This window comes from Mastigoproctus giganteus, chromosome 4 (genome assembly GCF_048544385.1).
Source record: "Mastigoproctus giganteus isolate SK-2022 chromosome 4, ASM4854438v1, whole genome shotgun sequence".
In the NCBI taxonomy this organism is placed as follows: domain Eukaryota; kingdom Metazoa; phylum Arthropoda; class Arachnida; order Uropygi; family Thelyphonidae; genus Mastigoproctus; species Mastigoproctus giganteus.
Window position 1 is genome coordinate 36,526,504 of NC_143578.1, and position 24,228 is coordinate 36,550,731.

A 24,228-nucleotide genomic window follows, 5' to 3' on the forward strand; every position below is an offset into this window, starting at 1 on the left:
CTATATGTATTCTATCATTATCATTCTGCTGGAGATATACACTGAGTGATCACTGAATTATGACCACCCCTATGAAAACTGAATGCAATCCATTGACCATGTGAGGTACAAGAGTGTGCAGTTAGTCAACCTAAGTAGCATAGATAAGGTGTCAGTGGTTTAGTAGGTAGTAAAATTCTGAGCATGATGGGTAAAAGTAAGGATTTATCAGACTTTGATAAAGGACAGATTGTGGGAGCTCGACAAACTGGTGTCTCGATTTCCCAAATGGCTGAACTGGTGGGATGTTCTAGAGCCACCGTTATTAAAGTATACCAGGACTGGCATCAAAATGGTCAAACAATGACCCAATGGCACAACTGCAAAGGTCAGCGAAAGGTTGGCATTAGGGGTGAGTGCCGAGTCTGATGACTCGAACAGGCACAGCACTGTTGAAGAGTTGCCTACCCAATACAACATGGGCCACCCAACCCAGAACAATATCTGGCATGACCATGTGTCGCACACTTGCATGTAGGGGCTATACCAGCAGACGACCCCTACGGCATCCTCTCCTAACCAAGGTTCATCAGCATAAAAGACTCGCCTGGTGCAGAGACCATGCAAGTTGGACGTCAATGCCACACCGGATAGCTGCTGTGCTGAGGGCAAAAGGAGAACCTACGAAGTATTAGGTAGGTGGTCATAATTCAGTGATCACTCAGCGTATTATATTATGTTACTGATCTGCAGACAAATTTCATGGAAAAATTTAGAGAAACTCAAGCAGTTGCTCTCAGCATTACTAAGACCTGCAGTCAGGTTTGACATAGTCTTTTTAAGTAGTCTTCTGCCTTATGGTCTGCTTTTTAATTTTTGCACTTGGGTAGTCAGTTTCCTCTCTCTGACCATTCACTGCATGTAATAATATAGATGGCTCTCTCTATCTTATAATTTCTCAACTAATGCTGGAGTTCCCTAAGGTTCTGTTTTCTCACCTGCTCTTTCCTCTTGTTTATTAATGGCCTTCTCTCACTGACTGGAATTCCTAATCATGTGTATAGTACACTATATTCCACCTTCCAGTTTGGGAAACTCTTCTCTGCACAAACAGCTATAACTTTTGAAATATCTGCTACCAATATCTGATATCTCCAGATCAGCATTCGAAAAAGAAAATCTGATTATCTTCATTCCTTCTAAAATACATTCCTGTCTTATTTCTTACAGAAAAGATGGTATCATCCAAGTTTCTTGTGACGAACGACTAACTAGTTAAAATAAATTTATTAAAATAGGGTGCTCATCTATAATAGGGTATAAGTGTTTTAACAGAACACATAAAACAGAAATAAAATAAGATGAAAGCGTTAAAATACAATAAGATAAAAGTGTTAAAATATAATATAATAAAAGTGCTAAAATACATAGTAGCTTTCGAAGCGAAGTGCCTCTTCATCAGCTAGTCTGTGATTGGTGTACTTCAGTATATATTGATGTTTATAATAGCACAAGTCAGCTGGGCATAATCATGTATCACGAGTCTGGTGTCAGCAGAGCAGAATTATGTACATGTGATGATCGCCAGCGCTCATCTACATAGAGTTTAAGTGTACTCCCCTCGTGCGATTCATAGTACTGTTATTGGTGGCTATGTGCAGCGCTTCAAGCCATGAGCTCTGGCGGTAATCACGTGAATAGTCGACGATTTCAGTATCCTGTTGGGGATCTCAAGATTGTGCTGCTCAACCCAATAATGCTCGTCGACTGCAGAGCATTCAAAATTAGCGGTTCATCGGGTTTCTGAGCATTACCTCATGCTCAGAAACCTGATCTTTCAATCTTCTACCAGACTCACCTACATAACATCCCCCACAATCCGGACATGTAATACGGTATACGGAACCACTCCGTAGGAAAGGAGGAACAGGTGTTTTCACCTTAGAAATAATAGATTGTAATTTCCTCCCCAGAAGTTGCACATATCGTATATGATGGAGACGCAAAATCCTAACAAGACGTTCTGATACGCCCGGATAATAGGGGATGTAGGTGGTAGAGATAAATTGATTGACGTGAGGCGGGTTAGATTTCTTAACAAATTCGTAAGCTGAAGCTCACATCTGTTTAGAACATGAGGTGGATAGCCGCAATTTGAAAGCTCCGTCCTAATTTTAGAAATCTCCAGTTGCCTGTTACCAGTTAAACTAGAGTGCATCCAAGTGCGGGAGAATAAAGTACGAGCAGTGCTACGTAAATGACCAGGGCATGCACAGAGCCATAATTGATAAATTGGCCTGTGCACATTGGCTTCCTAAAAACAGAAGTTACTAAACACGAATCCACGCGTTGGACTAACACATCCAAAAAAGGATCAACCTCTAGTTCAATCACAAACTGAATGACGGGCAACAGGAACTTGTTTTCAACTTGAGTAGCAAACAATTATCTAAAGAGCAACATGATCTCTTGACCCTCAGCATGAAGTTTGCAGTCCTTCCTTTACCTCCCATTACAAATTTGGCTATGGGTGTGGAAGTATCTCTCGGCAAGCTCCCTGAAGAGACTGATAACGTAATTCACTTTAAAACAGCTTCGATTTAGCAACACATCTGGCCTATTACTAATAACCTCAGACAATGTCAACGGGGAGCTCTTTCTTCTTTGTGCAAAGATGGCACTATTGTAATTTTGCCTGCAGATAAGGAGCGGCGCACTGTTGTCCAGGATAAGTCTCGGTATGTTCGTAAAGCCCTCACTCTATTACAGGATCAAGAGGTTTATAAAACTGCGCAAGATTCCCCTGTGGAAGTGTTGGAGAAGTTGGAATCCAAAGTTAATAAACTTGCGCATTCTTGGTTTTTAGTTAATAAGATTACCAAGAACATCCGCTGGAAGCTTCATACGACAGGTTGTCAACTCCCGCAGTTTTATGGACTTCCAGTGATCCATAAACCTGATATTCCTTTATGGCCCATTGTTTCTTGTTGTCATACACTCACATATGAACTTTCTAAACATGTTGTCAAGTTATTAGCACACCCCTTGTTGGGAAAACTGTTTACACTGTTTCCAGTAGTATGCATTTTCTGCATATTATTAAAGATTTTACTATTTCTGAGAGCGAGGTTATGGTCTCCTTTTATGTGGTTTCTCTGTCTTCTGTTCCTGTACAACAGGCTATTTCCTGCGCGAGACGTCTTTTGTGCAGGGATGCCACATTGGGAGATAGAACCTCGCTCTCTACAGATGATATTTGTACCACTTTCAATCTGTGTTTAACGGGGGGGCATGATCATGTTCAATGACTCTCTGTTTTGCCAAACACAGGGCACAGCTATGGGTGCCCCTGTTAGTCCTATTGTGGCCAATATCGCCATGGAAGAACTTGAGAGTCAGATTTTCTTGAATTTACCTACTCCTATCACTCTCTGGTGTCATTATGTTGATGATATTTTTGCAGTTATACCCTGGGGATCAGAATCTGGGCTGCTGCAATATCTCAATTTCCTGTTGCCTGTCATTCAGTTTATGATGAACTAGAGGTTGATAATACTCTTCCTTTTTTGGATGTGTTAGTCCAACGTGTGGATTTGTGTTTAGTAACTTCCATGTTTAGGAAGCCAATGTGCACAGGCCAATTTACCAATTATGGCCTGGTCATTTACATAGCACTGCTCGTACTTTATTCTCCCGCACTTGGATGCACTCTAGTTCGACTGGTGACAGGCGATTGGAGATTTCTAAAATTAGGGCGGAGCTTTGAAATTGCGGCTATCCACCTCATGTTCTAGATAGATGTTACATTCAGGCTCACGAATTTGTTATGAAATCTAACCCACCTCACGTCAATCAATTTATCTCTACTACCTACATCCCCTATTATCCGGGCGTATTGGAACATCTTGTTAGGATTTTGCGTCTCCATCATATATGATGTGTGCAACTTCCGGGGAGGAAATTACAATCTATTATTTCTAAGGTAAAACTCCTGTTCCTCCTTTCCTACAGAGTGGTTCCGTATACCGTATTATGTGTCTGGATTGTGGGGGGATGTCATGTAGGTGAGTCTGGTAGAAGGTTGAAAGATCAGGTTTCTGAGCATGAGGTTACTCTACGAACCACTAATTTTGAACGCTCTGCAGTCGCCGAGCATTATTGGGTTGAGCAGCGCAATCTTGATCCCCAACGGGATATTGAAATCATCGACTATTCACGTGATTACCGCCAGCGCTCATGGCTTGAAGCACTGAACATAATCACCAATAATAGTACTATGAATCGTACGAGTGGAGTACACTTACACCCTATTATAGAATGTACTGTATTGCAGTACAATATTCGCTGGCAATCAATGTGTGTACGTAATTCTGCTCTACCGCCACCAGACTCGAGATACATGATCATGCCCAGCTGACTTGTGCTATTGTAACCATCGATATATACTAAAGTACACCGTTCACAGACTAGCTGATGAAGAGGCACTTCACTTCGAAAGCTACTATGTATTTTAACACTTACAGCTGAGAGTTACAGGCTCCGAAAAAAATGATAAGTGTTTGCTTTTTATTTACATAATTGTTATTTTATATTGTACTTAATACGTAGTCTTATAGTTCTAATTACGCTGGTTATTTTTATTTTAATTTATATAAACAGTTTTTGTAGATATACATAATACTTTATAAAACCGTTATTTTGTTCGAATCTTGCAGGCATTGTTTTTGTATATAGTGATAGGGAATTCAAATTTTTAATTGAGGTAGCTAGGTAGCTCTAACGTATAATTATAGAAACAGTAATACGCTTCACCCTTTATATTAGATAGCGTAGTATTAACATTTAATTTAATTTAATTTATTGATCTTATTAATTTAAAGTATCATGCCCCAAACTAGAGCAGCAAAGCAACGGGCACAAAGTGGCAGGAGTGCTGTGACTCGGGGGAGAAAACGCATCACAGCCTAAAAAAATGTGCAACTTGTGAAATGTTTGCCGAACTATCTGGAACGGAACGTGATATTGCCATGGGGGATGTCTTTGTGTGTGTGTGTGTGTGCGCACGATGTAAGGAGTGTAAGGAAATCAGGCGACAACTCAGCGTTGTTATGGGCCTATATGAGAGTTTGAAGGACAGGGTGGATGCCCTCGAAAGATCTAAATTGAGGGGCCCACCAGGCTCTCAGCTGCCACATCAACGCCAGAGCTTGCACTTGGTCATCGCGCAACACAGCGGTAGCCCTCAAGGCAGAATGCGCTGGTCCCACAGGAACTAGTAGTTAGTTGTTGGTGACTCTGTTGTCGGGGAGACGGGAAATATATTGTGTAAAAAGGATAGGTGGAACAGGACCAGGGTATGTCTGCCAGGGGCAAAGGTTGATGACATTGTAGAGCAGATATCCTCTTTTACGGGCACAAAAGGTGATATAGTTGTACACGTTGGCACTAATGATATTAAGAGTAGGAGACGGCAGAATTACTTAACAAGTACAGGTCACTGATGAAAAAAAGCCGTGAATTAGGGTTGAATTTGAAAGTGTCTGCAATTCTGCCCAGACACGATAGGAGGGAGTATATGATGAGAGCCTTGTCGATCAATTCGGCCCTGGAAAGATTGTGCAAGGCTCAAGGGATAGAATTTTTTTCAGCCTGGACTGTACTTGTTAACAGGAGAGACTGTTTCTACAGGGATGGGATACACTTAAATAGAAAGGGTGCAAGAATATTTGCTGATGCTATCGAGGGAATGTTAAGTGGGTCGGAAAACTGATAGCTTTGGGGGGATACAAGGACTAATAGTTTAACAGTAGCCGTAGGCAGAGGTGAAGGTGATTCTTGCATAACTTCTTTTAGAATAAGTAGTGACCTGGAGCAAGGGGTGTTGGGGGTTTCAGGGACGGGACAGATGGCAGTCACCGTGAAACAGGTGGGTACATGGGATGTGTTAGAGTAACTAAGAATAACAATAGGTGCATGTATACTTGCATGTATACCAATGCTAGAAGTATAGTAAATAAATTTGATGAATTTGAAGTGTTGGTCAAGACATCAAAGGCGGATATTGTTGGGATATCAGAGACGTGGTGTCACACAGATATAAGGAATGCCGAACTGGAATTTGGGGAGTACAATGTGTACAGAAAGGATAGACAGGATAGGAAGGGAGGAGGTGTTATGCTGTTAATAAAGAAAAACATAAAATCAAAAGAAGTGCATCCAGTTGATATAGATGAACAGTGCACTGTTGAGTCAGTTTGGTGTGACATAAGCACTGCGAAAGCAAAAATAAGAGTAGGAGTGTGTTATAGGCCTAATGACTTGAATGAGTACAATGAACAATTGTATAGAGAAATAGAGTGGGCTAGTAAATCGGAATATCTTATAATGGGGGATTTTAACTTCCCAGATATTGACTGGAACTTGTGGGTTGGGCACTCACACACTAGTCAGACTTTTGTGGATTTATTGGATGATTGTTTTCTGCAGCAGCATGTTTGAGAGGCAACCAGAGAAAGTCATACTCTTGATCTGGTTATCAACAGTGATCATTCATGTATTAGGAATTTGCAGATAAAAGAACCACTAGGTGGCAGTGATCACAGTGTACTGACGTAGGATTTACTTAAAGATTTAATTACCATCAGGGGTAAAGGAAAGTGTTTTTGCTTCCGTAAAGGCGAGTACAGTGGTCTCCAACAGTTTTTAAATTCTGTACAGTGGGATCAACTGATGATGTTACCAACAATAAATTTTAAGTGGGAAGCATTCAAGGAATTAATCGTGGAAGCTACTAAAAGTTTCATACCTATTAAGAAATATTGTTCAAGGTTTAGGCCTAAATGGTTGTCAAATGAACTAATGAGACTCGTAACAGAGAAAAAAAATGCATGGGATGCATATAAATTATCAAGCGACTCAGAAGCCTATGGCAGATATAAGTTAATCTGTAATCAGGTGACAAAGGAGGTTCGGCAGGCGAAGGCAGATTACGAGAAATCCTTGACAAAAGATGCTAAGAAAAACAGCAAGAATTTCTTTACTTATATAAACTCTAAAAGGAAGGGGATGATTCTGATTGGTCCACTTGACATCGATGGTTCGACTTTTGATGATCCTGCTCAGATAGCAAACAAACTGAATGAGTATTTTACATCTACATTCACACTTGAGGAATTATTAAGGTTTGAAAATGGCAGAAGGTTATCAAATTGTAGCAGGATACTTAATGAATTTGTAATAACTGAGAGCAAAGTGGAAGAGAAATTGTTGAAGTTAAACGTAAGAAAAGCACCTGGGGTGGATGGGATCTATCCAGTTATATTAAAGGAGGTGGCAAAGCAACTAAGCAAACCCTTAGCCATAATTATGAGAGCATCCTTGGACTCAGGGGAGGTTCCCACGGACTGGAGATGTGCAAATGTATCCCCAATTCACAAAGGGGGATCGAAGGGTGGCACGAGTAATTACAGACCAGTTAGTTTAACTTCTGTTCAGGGTAAAATAATGGAGTCGCTGGTTAAAGATGCATTGCAGGATCATCTAGACAAGACTGCAACAATAATTCAGACACAGCATGGGTTTGTTAAGGGAAAGTCTTGTCTGACAAATTTGATAGGATATTATGATGTGGTTACAAAGGAACTGGATGCAAAAAATAATTTTGATATCATATATTTGGATTTCAGGAAAGATGTTGACACTGTTGTGCATGGAAGACTATTGTACAAATTGGAGCAGAATGGTATTAAGGGGAAGTTGCTACAATGGATAAAAGGATGGTTAAGTGGGAGAAGACAGAGGGTGGTAATCAATGGGTGCTGCTCTTCTTGGACTAATGTTATTAGTGATGTCCCACAGGGTTCAGTGTTAGATCCACTGTTGTTTTTTGTATATTTATCAATGATATTGATGAAGGTATATCAGGCTTAATGTCGAAGTTTGCAGATGATACAAAGGTTGACAGGGTTGTTAATGACAGTAATGGCAGTGTGCTACTGCAACAGGATCTAGATAATTTGGGCAGATGGGCTAAGAAGTGGCAACTGAAGTTTACCCTTGACAAATGCAAAGTACTGCATATGGGTAGAAGTAACCCCAGAGAAACGTACCAACTCTGTGGTACTACACTTAAGGTGGTAGAAAATGAAAAAGACCTGGAAGTAATTGTGCAGGCAGATATGAAGTTTTTTGAGCAATGCAGACAGGCTGCCAGGGCAGGTCATGGGGTTTTGTCAATGATATATAGGAATTTTGCTAGCAGGGAAAAGGAGGTGATTATCCCTCTGTATAAGGCAATGGTCAGGCCACGCCTTGAGTACTGCGTACAGGTCTGGAGGCCTCATTTTAGGAAGGATGTAGATTTACTTGAGCGTATACAGAGAAGGGCAACAAGATTGGTGAGGGGAATGAAGGGATCCTCTTACAAAGAGAGGCTTAAGTTCTGCAAATTGCAGTGGCTGGAGACTAGGCACCTGCGCGGTGATCTGATTGAGGTATATAAGGCCTTGAATGGGTTGAGCACGCTGAATTCTGATGGGATCCTTCCACTTGTTCAGATTACGAACCTAAGGGGGCATAAATTCAAATTAAGAAAAGACAGATGTAGAATCGATGTGCGGAAATTTGCCTTTAGCCAGCGGGTGGTTAATTGCTGGAACAAACTTCCATCTGTCATTGTGGAAGTTGATAGGTTGAATAAATTTAAGGAGGAACTGGACAGGCATTTGGAGAGAATGGTGTGATTTTTTTTTTTTTTTTTTTGTTGGCTGATGCTGCATAAGCTCATACATTTGCTTTCTTGCATCACATGCCACTACTACTACTACTTTTATCTTATTGTATTTTAATGCTTTTATCTTATATATATATCATTTTTATTTTTATATTAATAAATTTATTTTAACCAGTTAGTCGGTTGTCGCAAGAAACTTGGATGATATAATGCAAACTGACGCACAAGGCCTGTTTTCTAAGAAAAGATGGTAGTCATGTTAGTTCATGAACTCTTTTATACAATCTTACTCCACTCCCTGTCACACAGACATTCAATTTCTTCTGGATGCCTTTTTGATAGATACTACCAGGGGCACTTCCTCTGAATTAGCATCTTCCTTTCCTTTTACACCTTTCTTTCAAACTAGTTCAAATATGCATATTAGCTAGCCAATGCCTATTCATATTTCAACTCTAAAAAATATTAGTTTTTAACATATTGAAGTATGAGTGCACTTTATAAATAATAAGTTCAAGAAAAAAATTTGCAATTAATGATTATTTTAAAATTTCATATTAGTAAAATAATTATTCTTTCTTAGGTGTAGTGTTGGTGATATAGTACTTCTGTGTTATGATGAGAAACATGAAAATTATATGGTATTTGTGCTGGGACCAATTCTCCATTTTCTTAATACTGAGTGCCTAGAAGTTTTGGGGCTAAAAACTGGTAGGTCATTATTTCTGTTTCTTCTATTAAATTTAGTGGATAATATTTAGCAGTTTATTTTAAATAAAAATAAGTTTAAAAAAATAAATAGTTATTGCTAATATTTTCCACTTTTTAGGATTTTTTATAGATATTTAACTGATTAACTCCAAGCTCTATCCCCAAATAAAAAAAAAAATACTAATAGCTACAAATATAAGACAATACCATTATAGTGTATGTAATGAATTATAAATTATTTATTATTATTTTTTATGTGTATTGTTTATTTTATTTACAATAGCTTGGCATTACCAAGAAGGTTCAGTTTTCACTCCACTCCATGATTTTACAGATGCAATATCTTAATGGAAATGCCCTTAATTGCATCTTTGATTCACAGAGCAACTAACCCCAAATTCAACAAAATGTTTGTCTATACTGAATGAAAGAATATAATTTATATGTGGCCTCTTCAAAAAAGTAGTGTTATTGACATTATTGTGAATTATACAAAATGGGAAAGAAACCATTCTTCAAAACATAATCCATGAGTTGACCTGCCATCTTCTATCCAATATACTTAAGACATTTTCATAAATGTTGGGGATACCAAGTGGACATGGTAACTTGTTAAATCTAATACACCAGGAGTAAGGGCATAAATGATAAAACATTTATAAAACAAACATCTAATTCATAGTCTAGTAATCCAAAAATTAAAATATTTTATGAAAAATAAATGAACACAATAGAGCTAATACAGAAACTGGATACAGAAACCTTTTGGCTACAACTGTACTCAAAGTGTGCAGAAAAAACATTTGAATACTGTAGTCAAAGACCAAATGGCTACAAATAGTGATCCAAAATTTCAATACAGTTCAACATATATGTCTTATGGAAATAATAGCTTGAATGAGAAGGAACAAAATATGAAGAAATTTTCTTCCCACCCAAAAGCATTAGTACCTCTTCTGTACACAACTAAATTTTCTCTCACCATTTAGTAATTCTGTACTTGTAGTATTTTATGTTTGAAAACATAGTCACTTTTTTTCTCTTTTATTTGTGAACCTACGGCAACCCCAAGGCAGAATGCACTGGTCCCAAAGGAACTAGTTGTTGCCAGTGACTCTATTGTCAGCGAAACGGGGAACATATTGTGCAAAAACGATAGGTGGAACAGGACCAGGGTATGTCTGCCAGGGGCAAAGGTTAATGACATTATAGAGCAAATATCTTTTAAGGGCACAAAGGGTGATATTATTGTACCTGTTGGCACCAATGATATTAAGAGTAGGAGACAGGTGGAATTACTTAACAAGTACACGTCAATGCTGAATAAAAGCCATGAGTTAGGGTTAAATTTGAAATTATCTGCAATTCTGCCCAGACACGATAGAAGGGAGTATATGATGAGAGCCATGTCAATTAATTCGGCCCTGGAGAGATTGTGCAAGGCTCAAGGGGTAGAATTCTTCTCAGCCTGGTCTGTTATTGTTGTTGTTGGGTTTTTAGGAGCATTAGCAACTAAGGCCATATTGCTCCGGGGATATGCGGTGATCATTCCCTGACCTTTCCGCATTCTCCGTATTTCGTGATCACGGGCTCAAACCCCAGTCTAATCAAGAAGCGTGTGTTACGCACTGCTGCTCCTGCCCACCTTGCTACGGAGGTGCTCAGCCTGGTCTGTGCTTGTTAACAGGAGAGAGAGATTGCTTCTACAGGGATGAGATACACTTAAATAGAAAGGGTGCAAGAATATTTGCTGATGCTATCGAGGCAGAGTTAGGTGGGTCAGAGAACTGCTAGCTTTGGGGGGATACAGGGACTAATAGATTAACAGTAGCCACTGGCAGAGGTGAAAGTGATTCATGCACTGCTTCTATTGAAATGCAATTGAGCAGCAGCCTGGAAAGCAAGGCAATGGAGATTTCCAGGACTGCTGGTAGTCATAGTGGAACAAGTAAATACATGGGTTGTGTTAGGGTAAACAAAAAGAGTAGAAACAGCTGCATGTATACTTGCATGTACACCAATGCTAGGAATATAGTTAATAAATTTGATGAGCTTGAAGTGCTAGTCAAGATATCAAAGGCAGATATTGTTGGGATATCAGAAACGTAGTGTCACACAGACATAAGCAGTGCAGAATTGGAATTTGGGGAATACAATGTGTACAGGAAGGACTTAATTTTTTCAGTACTCACCTTGATCGATCTGCAAAATTGTTATTAGGGTGAATAATAAGAGATTGGCTAATTTTAGGGTGATTAGTTTTTTAAGTTAAGGGGATAAGTTACAGGTAAATGATAATTACAATTGAAACTGAATTAAAATATGCACAAGGAAGTAGAAGTGCACTTACTCCGCCCTTAGTTGTCGTGAAGTTAATTTAAAATTAATATTCTAAATTGTGAATAAGCCAATAGTCGTAACAGTGGACTTTCGTTAAAACGTCTTCAGTTGGCTAGTTAAGTGAAAGGGAATGTGTACTGTATTTAAGAATTTTGTAATCCCATGATGCACTTTGCCACATGCAAATAATATTCTCCCCCATATGTTTGGTATCATCAAACTACACAAAACAGGCCACCCCCTAAAACCGATAATTTCTTTTAGTAAATCCGCCTTCGCAAACTTATCCTCCTTTCTAGTCAAAATCATATCTCCCCTTACCAGATTCTCTAAATTTAAAATTAATAATACCAACCAAGCTTTCGAAAAAATAAATACTACCACAATCTCCGACAGTGACATCTCAGCATCCTTTGACGTTGTATCATTATACACCAGTGTACATATACCTTTCACTTTACAAGCCCCATGTGAATACTTAATTGCCGACAGCACCCTTATCAACCATACCTCCTTTTCTATAAATAATATCTTAGAACTTACCTCTTTACTATTAGATGCCAGACATTTCAGGTTCCATAATCAGATCTTCCAACAAATATTCGGCTTGCCAATGGGTTTGGGAATTTCTGCCCCCCCATCCGAAATTTACCTAGCTACAGTAGAAAATCAAATCCTACAATCTTATCCCTCCGGAATAAGCTATATATACCATACGCCGATGATATACTCATAAAAGATATTTAGAAAACATACGCACACAGGGAAATTCCTACACTTTACATTGCATCATCCTCTTAGCACAAAAAAATCTGTTCTCTATAATCAAATTCATAATGCCATTAAATACAGTACCTCACAAGGTGACCTATTCAACGAGTTACAATATCTCACAAAAATATTTATAGCCAGAAACTACCCACAACACTTAATTCAACAAACTATTTCTGCTGCAAAAAAAACAATATTAATAACCGTATAAAACAAATTACAAATAGCAATACACGCCTCGTTCTCCCCTACCACAGTGGTCTTGCAGGACAATTTCGACGAATTTTTGCAGGTATAGACATCATACTTATTTTTTCTACCTATAATAAACTTGGATCACTTTTCAACAAATATAAAGAAACACATAAATACCCAACAAGCGAAATGAATAATATCATTTATTTAATTAAATGTCAACAAAATTGTAATGCATGTTATATTGGCAGTACCCCAACCAAATTCGGTTCAACCCATTCCTCTAATACAAGAGCTTATTATCATTACAATAGTTTCAGAACAGGACAATCCAGCACTGAACTCACATTACATGTTCACTTAAACAACCACACCCCCTAGTTGATTCAGCTATTACCATATTAAAATTAAAAAATAGTTACAAAATCCTACAATACGAAGCCCTTATTATAGAGTGGTTCTGTCACCACTCCGACTTAAACATTTTAAATGCGAAACTCCACTTCAATCTTCCTCTGGTCTTGGGACACCAATTTGAGATTCCCGCATGTGGCAAAGTGCATCATGGGATTACAAAATTCTTCTTAAATATAGTACGCGTTCCCTTTCACTTAACTAGCCAACTGAAGACATTTTAACGAAAGTCCACCATTACGACTATTGGCTTATTCACAATTTAGAATATTAATTTTAAATCAACTTCATGACAACCAAGGGCGGAGTAAGTGCACTTCTGCTTCCTTGCGCATATTTTAATCCTGTTTCCATTGTAATTATCATTTACCCGTAACTTATCCCCTTAACTTAAAAAACTAATCACCCTAAAATTAAAATTAGCCAATCTCTTATTATTCACCCTAATAACAATTGCAGATCGATCAAGGTGAGTACTGAAAAAATTAAGCCTTTTCTATTTTTGAATTTAGTCTAATTATACAGTACTTTAAGACTTACTATAACTATCTAAATGTACAGGAAGGATAGACAGGACAGGAAGGGAGGAGGGGTTATGCTCTTAGTTAAGAAACACATAAAATCTAAGGAAGTGCATCCAATTGACGTTGGTGGATAACACAATGTTGAGTCTGTTTAGTGTGACATAAGCACTGGGAAAGGAAAAATGAGAGTAGGTGTGTGTTATAGGCCTAATGAATCTGATGAGTATAATGAGCAATTGTGCAGAGAAATAGAGTGGGCCAGTTAATCAGAGTCTTATAATGGGGGATTTTAATTTCCCAGAGATTGACTGGAATTTGTGGGTGGTCACTCACACACTAGCAAGGCTTTTGTGGATTTATTGGATGATTGTTTTCTACAGCAGCATGTTCGGGAGACAACTAGAGGGAATAATACTCTTGATCTAATTATCAGTAGTGATTCGTCATGCATTAAGAGTCTGCAGATAAAGGAACCACTAGGTGGCAGTGATCACAGTATGCTAAAGTGGGATTTACTCAAAGGGGTAACTACCATCAAGGGTAAAGGGAAGGGTTTTTGCTTTCGTAAAAGTGACTATGGTGGTCTGAGACAGTATTTAAATTCTATACGGTTGGACCAACTGATGATGTTACCAACAGCAAAATCAAAATGGGAACCATTCAAAGAATTAATCTTGAAGCTACTAGGCTTTTCATACCAACTAAGAAATACTGTTCAAGATTTAGGTCTAAATGGATGTCAGATGAACTAATTAGACATGTGGCAGAGAATAAAAATGCATGGGATACGTATAAATTAACAGTGACACAGAAGCCTATGATAGATATAAACTGGTCTGTAATCAAGTCAAAAAGGAGGTTAGGCAGGCAAAGACAGATTACGAGAAATCTTTGGCAAAGGATGCAAAGAGTTCTTTACTTATGTAAACTCTAGAAGGAAGGGTAGAAATTAGATTGGGCCACTTGATATCGATGGTTCAACTGTTGATAATCCTGCTCAGGTAGCTGACAAACTAAATGAATATTTTGTATCTACATTCACACATGAGGAGTTATTCAGAGAGGGGAATGCCAGAGATGTGTTAAACTCTGTCAGTAAAGTAGATAATCTTGTAATAACTGATAGTAAAGTGGAAGAGAAATTGTTGAAGATAAACTTAAGAAACCATCCACAGATTCCATCCATACCTGGGGTGGATGGAATCTATCCAGTTATATTAAAGGAGGCAGCAAAGGAAGCAAGCAAACCGTTAGCCATAATTATGAGAGCTTGTTGGGTCCACTGTTGTTTTCTGTATTCATTAATGATGGTATATCAGGCTTAATGTCCAAGTTTGCAGATGATACAAAGGTCAGCAGGTTGGGTGGTTTGTTAATGACACTAATGAAGTACGCTGCTGCAACAGGAACTAGAAAAGTTGAGCAGATGGGCTGAGAGGTGGCAACTGAAGTTTAACATTGACAAATGTAAAGTACTGCATATGGGAAACAGTAACCCGAGAGTAACGTATCAACGGTGTGATACTACATTAACAGTGGTAGAGAGTGAAAAGGACCTGGAGGTAATTGGGCAGGCAGATATGAAGTTTTCTGAGCAGTGCAGACTGTCTGCAAGAGGAGCTCATGGTGTCTTGTCAATGATATACAGGAATTTTTCCAGCAGGGATAAGGAGGTGATTATCTCCTTGTATAAGGCAATGGTCGGGCCACACCTGGAGTACTTTATACAGGTCAGGAGGCCTCAATTTAAGAAGATGTAGAGCTGTTGGAATGATTACAGAGAAGGACAACAAGATTAGTGAATGGAAAAAGGGTTGCTCTTACAAAGAAAGTGTTAAGTTTTGCAAATTACAGTGTCTGGAGACTAGGCTCCTGCAAGGTGATCTGATTGAGGTGTATAAAGCCTTGAATGGTTTTAGCATGTTCAATGCTGATGGGATTCTTCCTCTTGCTCAAAATAATCACCTGAGAAGGCATAAATTCAAATTGAGGAAGGACAGTTGTAAGATGGATGTGTGGAAGTTTGCCTTTAGCCAGCGGGTGGTTGATTGCTGGAACAAACTTCCATCTGTCATTGTCGAAGTTGATAGCTTAAATGGATTCAAGGTAGAACTAGACAACCATTTGGAGCGAGTGGATGGGTGAAATAAGGGGGTTTTTTTTTTGGCTGATGCTATATAAGCTTGCTTTCTTGAATCATGTGCCTTTGCTAATGCTAACCTTTCTTCAACCGCATCGATTTATTTTGTAAAATCCAACCATTTGACATTCTTTTGGGTTGAAGTTTATCTTTCACCAGTTCCACAATACCATGTGGATGCTTATAACAGACAGTCAACTCGATACTTTAGGTAAGATTTTTCCAAAAATTTTCAATATTTATTTTAATTAAATAAATATAGCATAACATAGCATGTAACGTAACCCTCCTTTAATAGTTGTTGCTTTCACAACTTCTCCATTTATATCTTGATCGTAAATAATTAAAATATAAATGGAGTTAATTTATAGCTAATTTCTAATTTCCATTTCTCTGACAATTCAAATTAACTCTGTGGTGTTTTTTTTTTTAACTAGACCTTTAGATCCCATGAGCAGTTACTAACAGTCATCTCCATAATCCTTACAGATTCTCAAAAATCATTTTATTAATTACAAATAGCATCTAACCCCCACATAGTTTGTTAATTAATTAAATTAATAAATGTATAACATTTAGTTTTCTTGCAACTAGTATTCATTATTTCATTATAATTTCTTTAATTCATAAAAAAAACTCCACAACATTCGTGACTAGCACTCATTCAATTTATTTTTCATAATTTTCACATAATTTTCATAATTATCTCATAAGTGACTAAAAATAATGCAGCATTTTATATAAATATTTCTTAGAATCGCCTTATTTTTCCTTCCTCTAGACATGATGCCAATATTTACAGCATTGTCAAATTGACCTCTAAATGGTTGGATTACTGAAATGTTTCCTGTAAAGTTTTCTTTCCAGCTTGTTTCAATAAATTCAATAATTTTTGTCTTTTAAAATTTATGTGAAGTGCAGTGCAGTGTTGTTTAATCTTTTATCAGAATTAAAATAAAGAAAATATTACTGCTAAAGAACAGTACATACACAGGAAAAATAAGAAAAAGAAGAAATGAAAAGGATGCCAATAAACTAAAAGAATATCCCCAGGATGTTAGAACACTACTCCTATTAAAGTTGTACATTTAATTATTCCTTCTGAGGTGTTGAAGGGTTTAGTTTATTTAGAGATTTAAGCCTAATATTACAAGTATCAAGTTATAGAATTCTTATAGTACCGTGATAATAGACTAATCACGATGCTATTTTTATATTTAGCCTAATATTACTTAATTCCCACTTTGCTGACAAAATCTTTAGATGACACTAAGAGATCAGTAAGTGGAATGAATGATAAATGTTTTGGTACATTCCAGTTTTTCTTTTGTGGGTTGCCAACCAAATACATTTGTGTCTTCTGACCTCAGAAAGTGTTCAATGAGCCATAAGTTCCACATCTTACCTAAACTTGCACTTTCATAAATAGTTTTCAAACTGTTGTTATGCTTTAGGATTCTCAGGCACTACATGCTCCTTATATAAACATTATTACAATCATTCTGGCATGGAATGGCATATACCTAATTAGTGAACTTCTTGTTCAGATCCATTCTATTGCTGTTATAAACTTTATTTATTATTTTTAGTTTTATTATTTTATCAGAACTAGATAAATCTGAACTATAGTTTATTATCATCTTAATCAAAATCCGTTGTAAGATGTAGATCTTACAAATTAAAATAGAAATATTTGTTTTACTAAAATAAATCCAGGTAGGGCAATGGAAAGTGAGAATTATCATTAATGCCTGAGTATTAATTTAAAGATAGTAAATATTAAGTTTGGATATGTAGTTTAAATGCAAATAAGGTTAAAGTTTGAAAAACACTAGACTTAGTAAAAGACAGTTTTAGGTGTGGGAATTAAAATAGTGGCTAAAAGGTAAACAAGTAATTTAAATAATACAAGAGAACAAACAGACACAGTGCAATGACTAGAGAGAAGGGGTGCCATTTGAGAACAGGCGTGAAAGGGTTGCTGAGAGAAAGAACAATAGGACGTGAAACAGGATTTATGAAGCGTCTCTTTTGATTTAAGCCACTGTTAGAAACTAAACAGGAAATGAGTGGACGTCCAGTGTTCACATCAAAAGAAAACAGCATCAGGGCGACTGATATTTGGGTGTTCCGATATATTTAGAGAGAAAAGTGTGAAAACGAAAATGAGTGTTTTTGGAGGTTACTGCAAACATGAAAGGTCATACTGCCGTGTAAAAAAAATAGGAAACTTCTACAGAAGGATTGGTTTGTGTGCTAGGGAAACAGCTGGGAATAGTTGTTTTGGCAAATAGAAAGAAATGGAAAGTTAAACAGAATATGGGGATTGGTTGGAGTCCTTGGGGAAGGCATTCCAAACTTGAGGGAAAGAGTAAAGTTCAGGGGAGAAAAATTGAGGGAGTGTCCATTCTGTATCTGACTTCTGTGTGGTGTGGTCTAAGGGGAGAAGGTTGTGAGTTGCAGGTTGAAGTAGAGGTAGGCAAGTTTGGTAATGTAGGACTTGTAGAAAAAGTCTGAAGAGTAGCTTGCGAAGGAACCGCTCATAGGTTCCAGCTCATTCTCTATGGGTTCCCACCCATAGAGAATGAGCCTACCTGAGATGGTGCATCCTGTCTGCCACTAAGGAAAGCAGAATGCCCAAGAAAAGGGAGAAACCCAGAGAGCCGCATAACTGAAGTAAGCCTGTCAGCTAGAAGGAAACCTGAATGCAAGAAATATGGGATCAGCGCCATATCGGAACGTAAACAAGTCTGTTCCTTGTTTTTTTATTGAACCCCAAACTCTTGGACTCATAATCTGAACTCCTGTAAGAAATTGATTGACAGTTCTTTCTAACAAAGTTAAATTTGAAATAGGCAAGATAGTACTAAGGTTGAGATTGTTTGTTATGAACGTAGATGATTATGAATTAATGTAAGGGTGGTAAAGGGGAAGACTAAGCTGATAACTAAAGAGTAATTAAGGCAGAATGAGGGATTAATAGTGAATATTACTGATGTAAGAGGATACCAGTTATAAAATCATTTCATATGTTAAAGGCTATAAACAAATATTCTAAACGAGTAATAAGAGCTGAAGTAAATATTACTGATGTAAGAGATAAAGAAAATTGGTAATGTAAGAGAATGATTGAGTAATCATCGCGGATTCAAATTAAGTAAAATACAACTGATACAAACTGATGTTAAAAATTCGTAAATTGAGAATAGTTGATGAGAGAGATAGCGTAATGTACTGTAGTATGGTTTACATATGTATATGGAAATTGATACTATTATTTTTTTTTTTTTATGTGAACCCCAAACACGAGAGGTATTAGAACCTATAGTACTTAGTACCGTGCTTGGGTTGGAGGTTGAGAAGACGAAAGAAAATATTTGTTGACATTGGACTTGAACTTCTGTAGATTGTAATATTCAGGAAATACGTATGAAGGAAGGTTGTTCCAGAAAACGGCAGTTGAATGAATAAATGAGGAAGATGAAAAGTTGGTTCTGTGTGTTTGCAGTTGGACAGTAAATGGATGTTGGCTGGTGGCGTCACGTGTTCGGACTGTTTTGAAAGAGAGAGCGGGAATTATAGAAGCCAATTCAGAAGAACAGTGCCCATGGAAGTATCTGTAGAACAGGCAAGCAGCAGAAACAGTACATATATGAGACAGCGAGTGGAGAGACTCTGTTAGAGATGAATCATTAATTAACCTAACTGCCCTCTTCTGAATGGAATCAAGAAGCCTGAGAGAGGTTTTGGGGGCACCACCCCAGATGTGGGAACAATATTCCATGGCAGGGCATATTTGCGATTTATACAGAGTGAGCAGCTGTTTGGAAGAAAAGTAACGCCCAGAGCGAAAGAGAAAACCAAGTTTTTTAGATGCAGAGGAAGCAATATTTGTAATGTGCTTGTGCCAAGAGAGATTAGAAGTCAGGGTAATCCCCAAAAGAGATATATCATTTTGCCTAGAAATCGGAGTGTCACTAAAGATAACCATAGGAGCAGAAGAATCCTTTTTGCGAGATATAAGACAAGACTGAGTTTTAGAAGGGTTGAAATCAACTAAGTTGTCTTTGCCCCACTGGAGAATTACCTGAAGATCAGCATTTAAGGAATTGGTAGCAGATTTTCGAGAAGTTGAAGCTGATTGACCAGGACAAGGTTTCTCAAAATGGAAAGTGGAATGCAATGTGCTATCATCGGCAAAACTATGGATAGGATTTCCAGTCAATGGAAGAAGGTCATTAATATACAAGAGGAAAAGAGTGGGGGAAAGAACTGAACCTTGGGGGACACCGGCATTAGTGGAGAAGTTAGAAGACAGAGAGCCATCTACCATCACCCTCAGTGAGCGATCAGAGAGAAAACTGGATAACCAATTACTAAAAACAGCTGGCAAACCATAAGATGGAAGCTTGTTTAGAAGACCTTTATGAAAAACACGATCAAAAGCCTTTGAGATGTCAAGAGCAACTACTTGTGTTTCACCGAACCTTTCCATTGAATTAGTCCATAAATGGGTAACATAAGCCAGAATATCACCAGTGGATTGACACTGACGGAATCCATACTGGCGATCGATCAGACGGAAGGTTTCTAGGTAGTTTAAAGTTGGCGGTTAATTGATTTCTCCATTACTTTAGAAAGAGTAGAAGTAGTTGCAATGGGACGATAATTGGATGGTAGGGATTTGTCATCCTTTTTAGGAACTGGCTGGATATGAGCAAATTTCCAAGCAGAAGGAAAAGCACCTTTGGAATAAGAAAGTGAAAAAAGGCGGCAAAGGATAGGAGTAAGTTCAGGAGCACAGGTTTTGAGAACAAGTGGAGAAATACCATCAGGCCCTGGAGCTTTCTTAGCATCAAGATTCATCAAAATCCTTCTGATATCCTTTTGACGGAAGACCACAGGAGGCATCGAATGGAGCGTGTTGGAAATGGTGGGAGGTGTTTTACCAAGATCATTAATACATGAGCTGGAAGAAAAATGGGATGCTAGCAGGTCAGCTTTATCCTTAGCTGAAGTGACAATAGAACCATCTGGTTTGGACAGAAGTGGGAGCAGAGATGGGCAAAAGTTGCGGCCAATAGCTTTGGCAAGAGACCAGAATGCTCGGCTACCATTAGGGCAAGAAGCAAGTTTTCTACTCTTAGCCTGTTCAAACTCTAGTTTGGACTGATTAATAACTGCTTTACAATTGTTACGAGCTTTGGTGTAGGCAGAAAATGAAACTGAAGAATTAGAAACAAGCCAATTACGATATGCAACATTCTTTTCTTGAACAGCCTTAGCACATTTATTGGAAAACCAAGGTTTAGATAAAGGATGAGATTTTAAAGTGGAGTGTGGGATAAAGGATTCCATTCCTGCAAGAATAATTTCGCTGACACGATCTGAGCAAATGTTGACATCAGAAGTTTTGAAACAGTAATCTGACTAAGAAAAAGAAGAAAAGAAGTCTCGCAGGTTATCCCATTTTGCATTCTTGTAATGCCAACAACACGAGGTTGGGAATAGCCATGAGATAAAGGTTCCATTGGAGAAGAGACAATTACCAAGTTGTGATCTGAAGTGCCTAAAGGACCTCTCACTTCGACCGTGTACTTAGAAGGGTTGTTTGTGAGAAAAAGATTAAGCATATTGGCTGTATGATTAGGATTATCCAGTATTCTTGTAGGTAAATGAACAATCTGTGCTAGGTCATTAGTAATTGCAAAAGCCTCAGCATCTCAACCTGCTGGGTCAGTGTGACTAGAAAACGGAAGCCAGCTGGAGTTGTGAACATTAAAATCACCAAGGAAAATTACCTCACTGTTAGGAAAGTTGGACTGGAGAAAGTCAAGTTGCAAAGAGAGGAAGTCAAAGAGCTTCAAGTGATTAGTGGAGTTGGGAGAACGGTAGAGACAACAGATGAATTTGACACAATGAGGTAGAGAGATTTTAAGCCAGAGAAGATCAAAGAGAAGAGATTCCAAATTGCCAAGTCTCTGACAGGGAATATCAGAACGGACATATGCACAAGTACCACCATTGAGGCGAAAGCAATCATACAGCGAATAATTTGGGCATCTGAGATGAGCAGTAGTTGAATCAACCAATAACTGAGATTCCATCAGAAAAAGTACATGGGGTTTGGCAGACTGCAAGTGGAAATGGACATCATTGAGATTAGAAGTGAGAACATGTATATTTGTGAAATGAATTAGGAAGTGTTTGGGAGGTTTAGATCTTTTCGCAGATAAGCTTGCTCTGTTAGTTTGACAATTCATGGTGTATTCAACAGTAAGAAAAAGTGGGTGGGACATGCTGTATGAAGTAATGAAATTTTTGGATATGGCGTAAACGTGGTAAGAATATACCCAGATCCTTGACATAACGTGGCCTCGACAATGCTCCCCGCATACACACTACTCGGACTCCCTCCAGTAACTATCTGGCAGAGTAGAGGTAGCAAGATTATACACTAGCTGATCCGGAAGTTACCAATAGGTTCGGTCCGGTGTACTAACTAACGGCCGGCCTGCGAACACCGTTTCAGAGCTGTACCCTCGAAATGTAAGGAATATTGGATCTCGCCACGACGTTCATCATTACCTCAAAAGTCATCAATCATAATGCATGATGGAAGAGATAGGGAAGGGTTGACTGGAATTTTGCTCTAGAGACTAAGCATGGGTTCCACTACTTTAAGCCTCCAATAAGCAAAGTGCTGGTATTTCATCGGTTGATGAGAGTCATCTACCACCTAGTACTGCCTGGTAACATAGAGGGGTGGCGTTCCTCCATGTAGGCGCCTCCATAGCCAGGTGGGAAGAAGCAGCAGTGCGTAACGCACGCTTCTTGATTAGACCGGGGTTCGATCCCGTCACCACCAAATACGGGGATGCAGAAAGATCAGGGAATGATCACCGCATATTCCCGGAGCAATATGGCCTTAGTTGCTAATGCTCCTAAAAACCAAATAACAATAACAAACAATCCTCCATGTAGTGTGGGTGCCACACCTCGACCCCTGCTTACGTTGGTTCACACCTGGGTGGTCACCAACCATGTACTTGTGCATGGAGGTTATACCCAGGATTACTAACAGTCCCACCATCGTGAAGGTGCAAGCAGAGGATTTGGCTGACACAGCCCATCCGGACTTCGCCAAAATTGGGTCCACTTGACTTGAGTGTCACCCGAATATTAGTTCCATCAGCGTTTTAGACTCCCAGGTAGCAAGTACAGCTTGTCTGGCATATCTTAGAGAATGTCTGTGACAACCTCATTTGCTTCTTTTATGTAAATGTTGTCTTTAATGCTCATTAAAGGTTTGTAAATTTTTGTGAATTTTTGTGTGTCTTTAATGTTCTGCTAACACACCACTTTTCACACCCTAGAATCCAGAATTCTTCTGTAAATTGCAGTCAGATTTGCATTTGTGGGGTGGGATTGTGACTAGGGTGGAAGTGTATTGCAGATAATTAGTGCAGTTAAATAGTTAATAATTATGATATTATATTGTACTCATTCATCCCCCCACTGTTATACCCTGTGGGTGTACAGGTTATAGTGGCATAGTATTTAGGATAAGGTGCCACCGGTGGTCTCCCACATATGCGCCATCAGTACTATTGTGAAGTATACAGAAGTGTGTAAATGCCAGAAGTGTGTGTAGCATGTTGTATGTTTACAGTATTATGTTGGGTTCTGTTGTTTCTTTGACTTATTGGCTACAAGGCCCCTAATAGACTCTACTTTGCCCGCCACCACCACTGGGAAGTGAGCCAGGCTGCCCATTATTCTCTGGCTGGACTCTGCCAGGGTCGTCTGTGCTTCCTGGACAAACCCAAGTTAAAAAATAAATAAATAAATAAAATAAAAAGAGAAAGAGAAGAAAAAAAAGAAAGTGTGGGAAAAAAAAGAGGAGGGGGAAAAAAAGAAAGAGAAAAAGGTGAGCAAGGATGATAGTTAAAGAATGGGAGTCAAAGCATGGAGGAAGATGGAAGGATGAAGAAAGAAGGCATCCTCCAGATGAGAAAGGCAGAGAAGGAATGAAGGATTGGACACTTCTGGGCCGGGAAGTCCGCCCGAGACCAGGGACAGTAAAAGTTTGTAAGGCCAGAGTAATTCCATAAGAAGGAGTCAGCAAGTCATGGTGGGTCATTGGAGAGTTTACTTGTCCTGACTGTTATCTGTCTATTATGGGTTTGTGTGACGGTTGGCTCATCTAATTTCGAAGACTGATTTCACAAACCCAGTAAAGACAAGGTAGTAATGCTCATTCTGCAGTCAGAGGTGCTCATTATGCTGTGGGTTATCCTGTATTTCAGTTATTAACATGAGTCGGGGGTCTTCGTATATAGGACAAGTGTACATAATGTGGTCCCAACTTTCTTCATCTCCACACGTTCATAGAGGGTCATTTTCAGTCCCCAGCATTGTCA

At 38.5% G+C, this 24,228-nt stretch overlaps 1 protein-coding gene across 4 annotated transcripts in view; it reads left to right on the plus strand.

The window, feature by feature from the left end:
* The window catches only part of Atg17 (autophagy-related 17), a 648,565-nt gene that overhangs the window by 597,312 nt on the left and 27,025 nt on the right, over nt 1-24,228 (plus strand). For all 4 annotated transcript variants that reach the window (XM_090372636.1, XM_090372635.1, XM_090372637.1 and 1 more), the window contains one exon: nt 9,294-9,421. In XM_090372636.1, the coding sequence (XP_090228762.1) occupies nt 9,294-9,421 (128 nt within the window). The remainder of the gene's footprint in view (nt 1-9,293; nt 9,422-24,228) is intronic.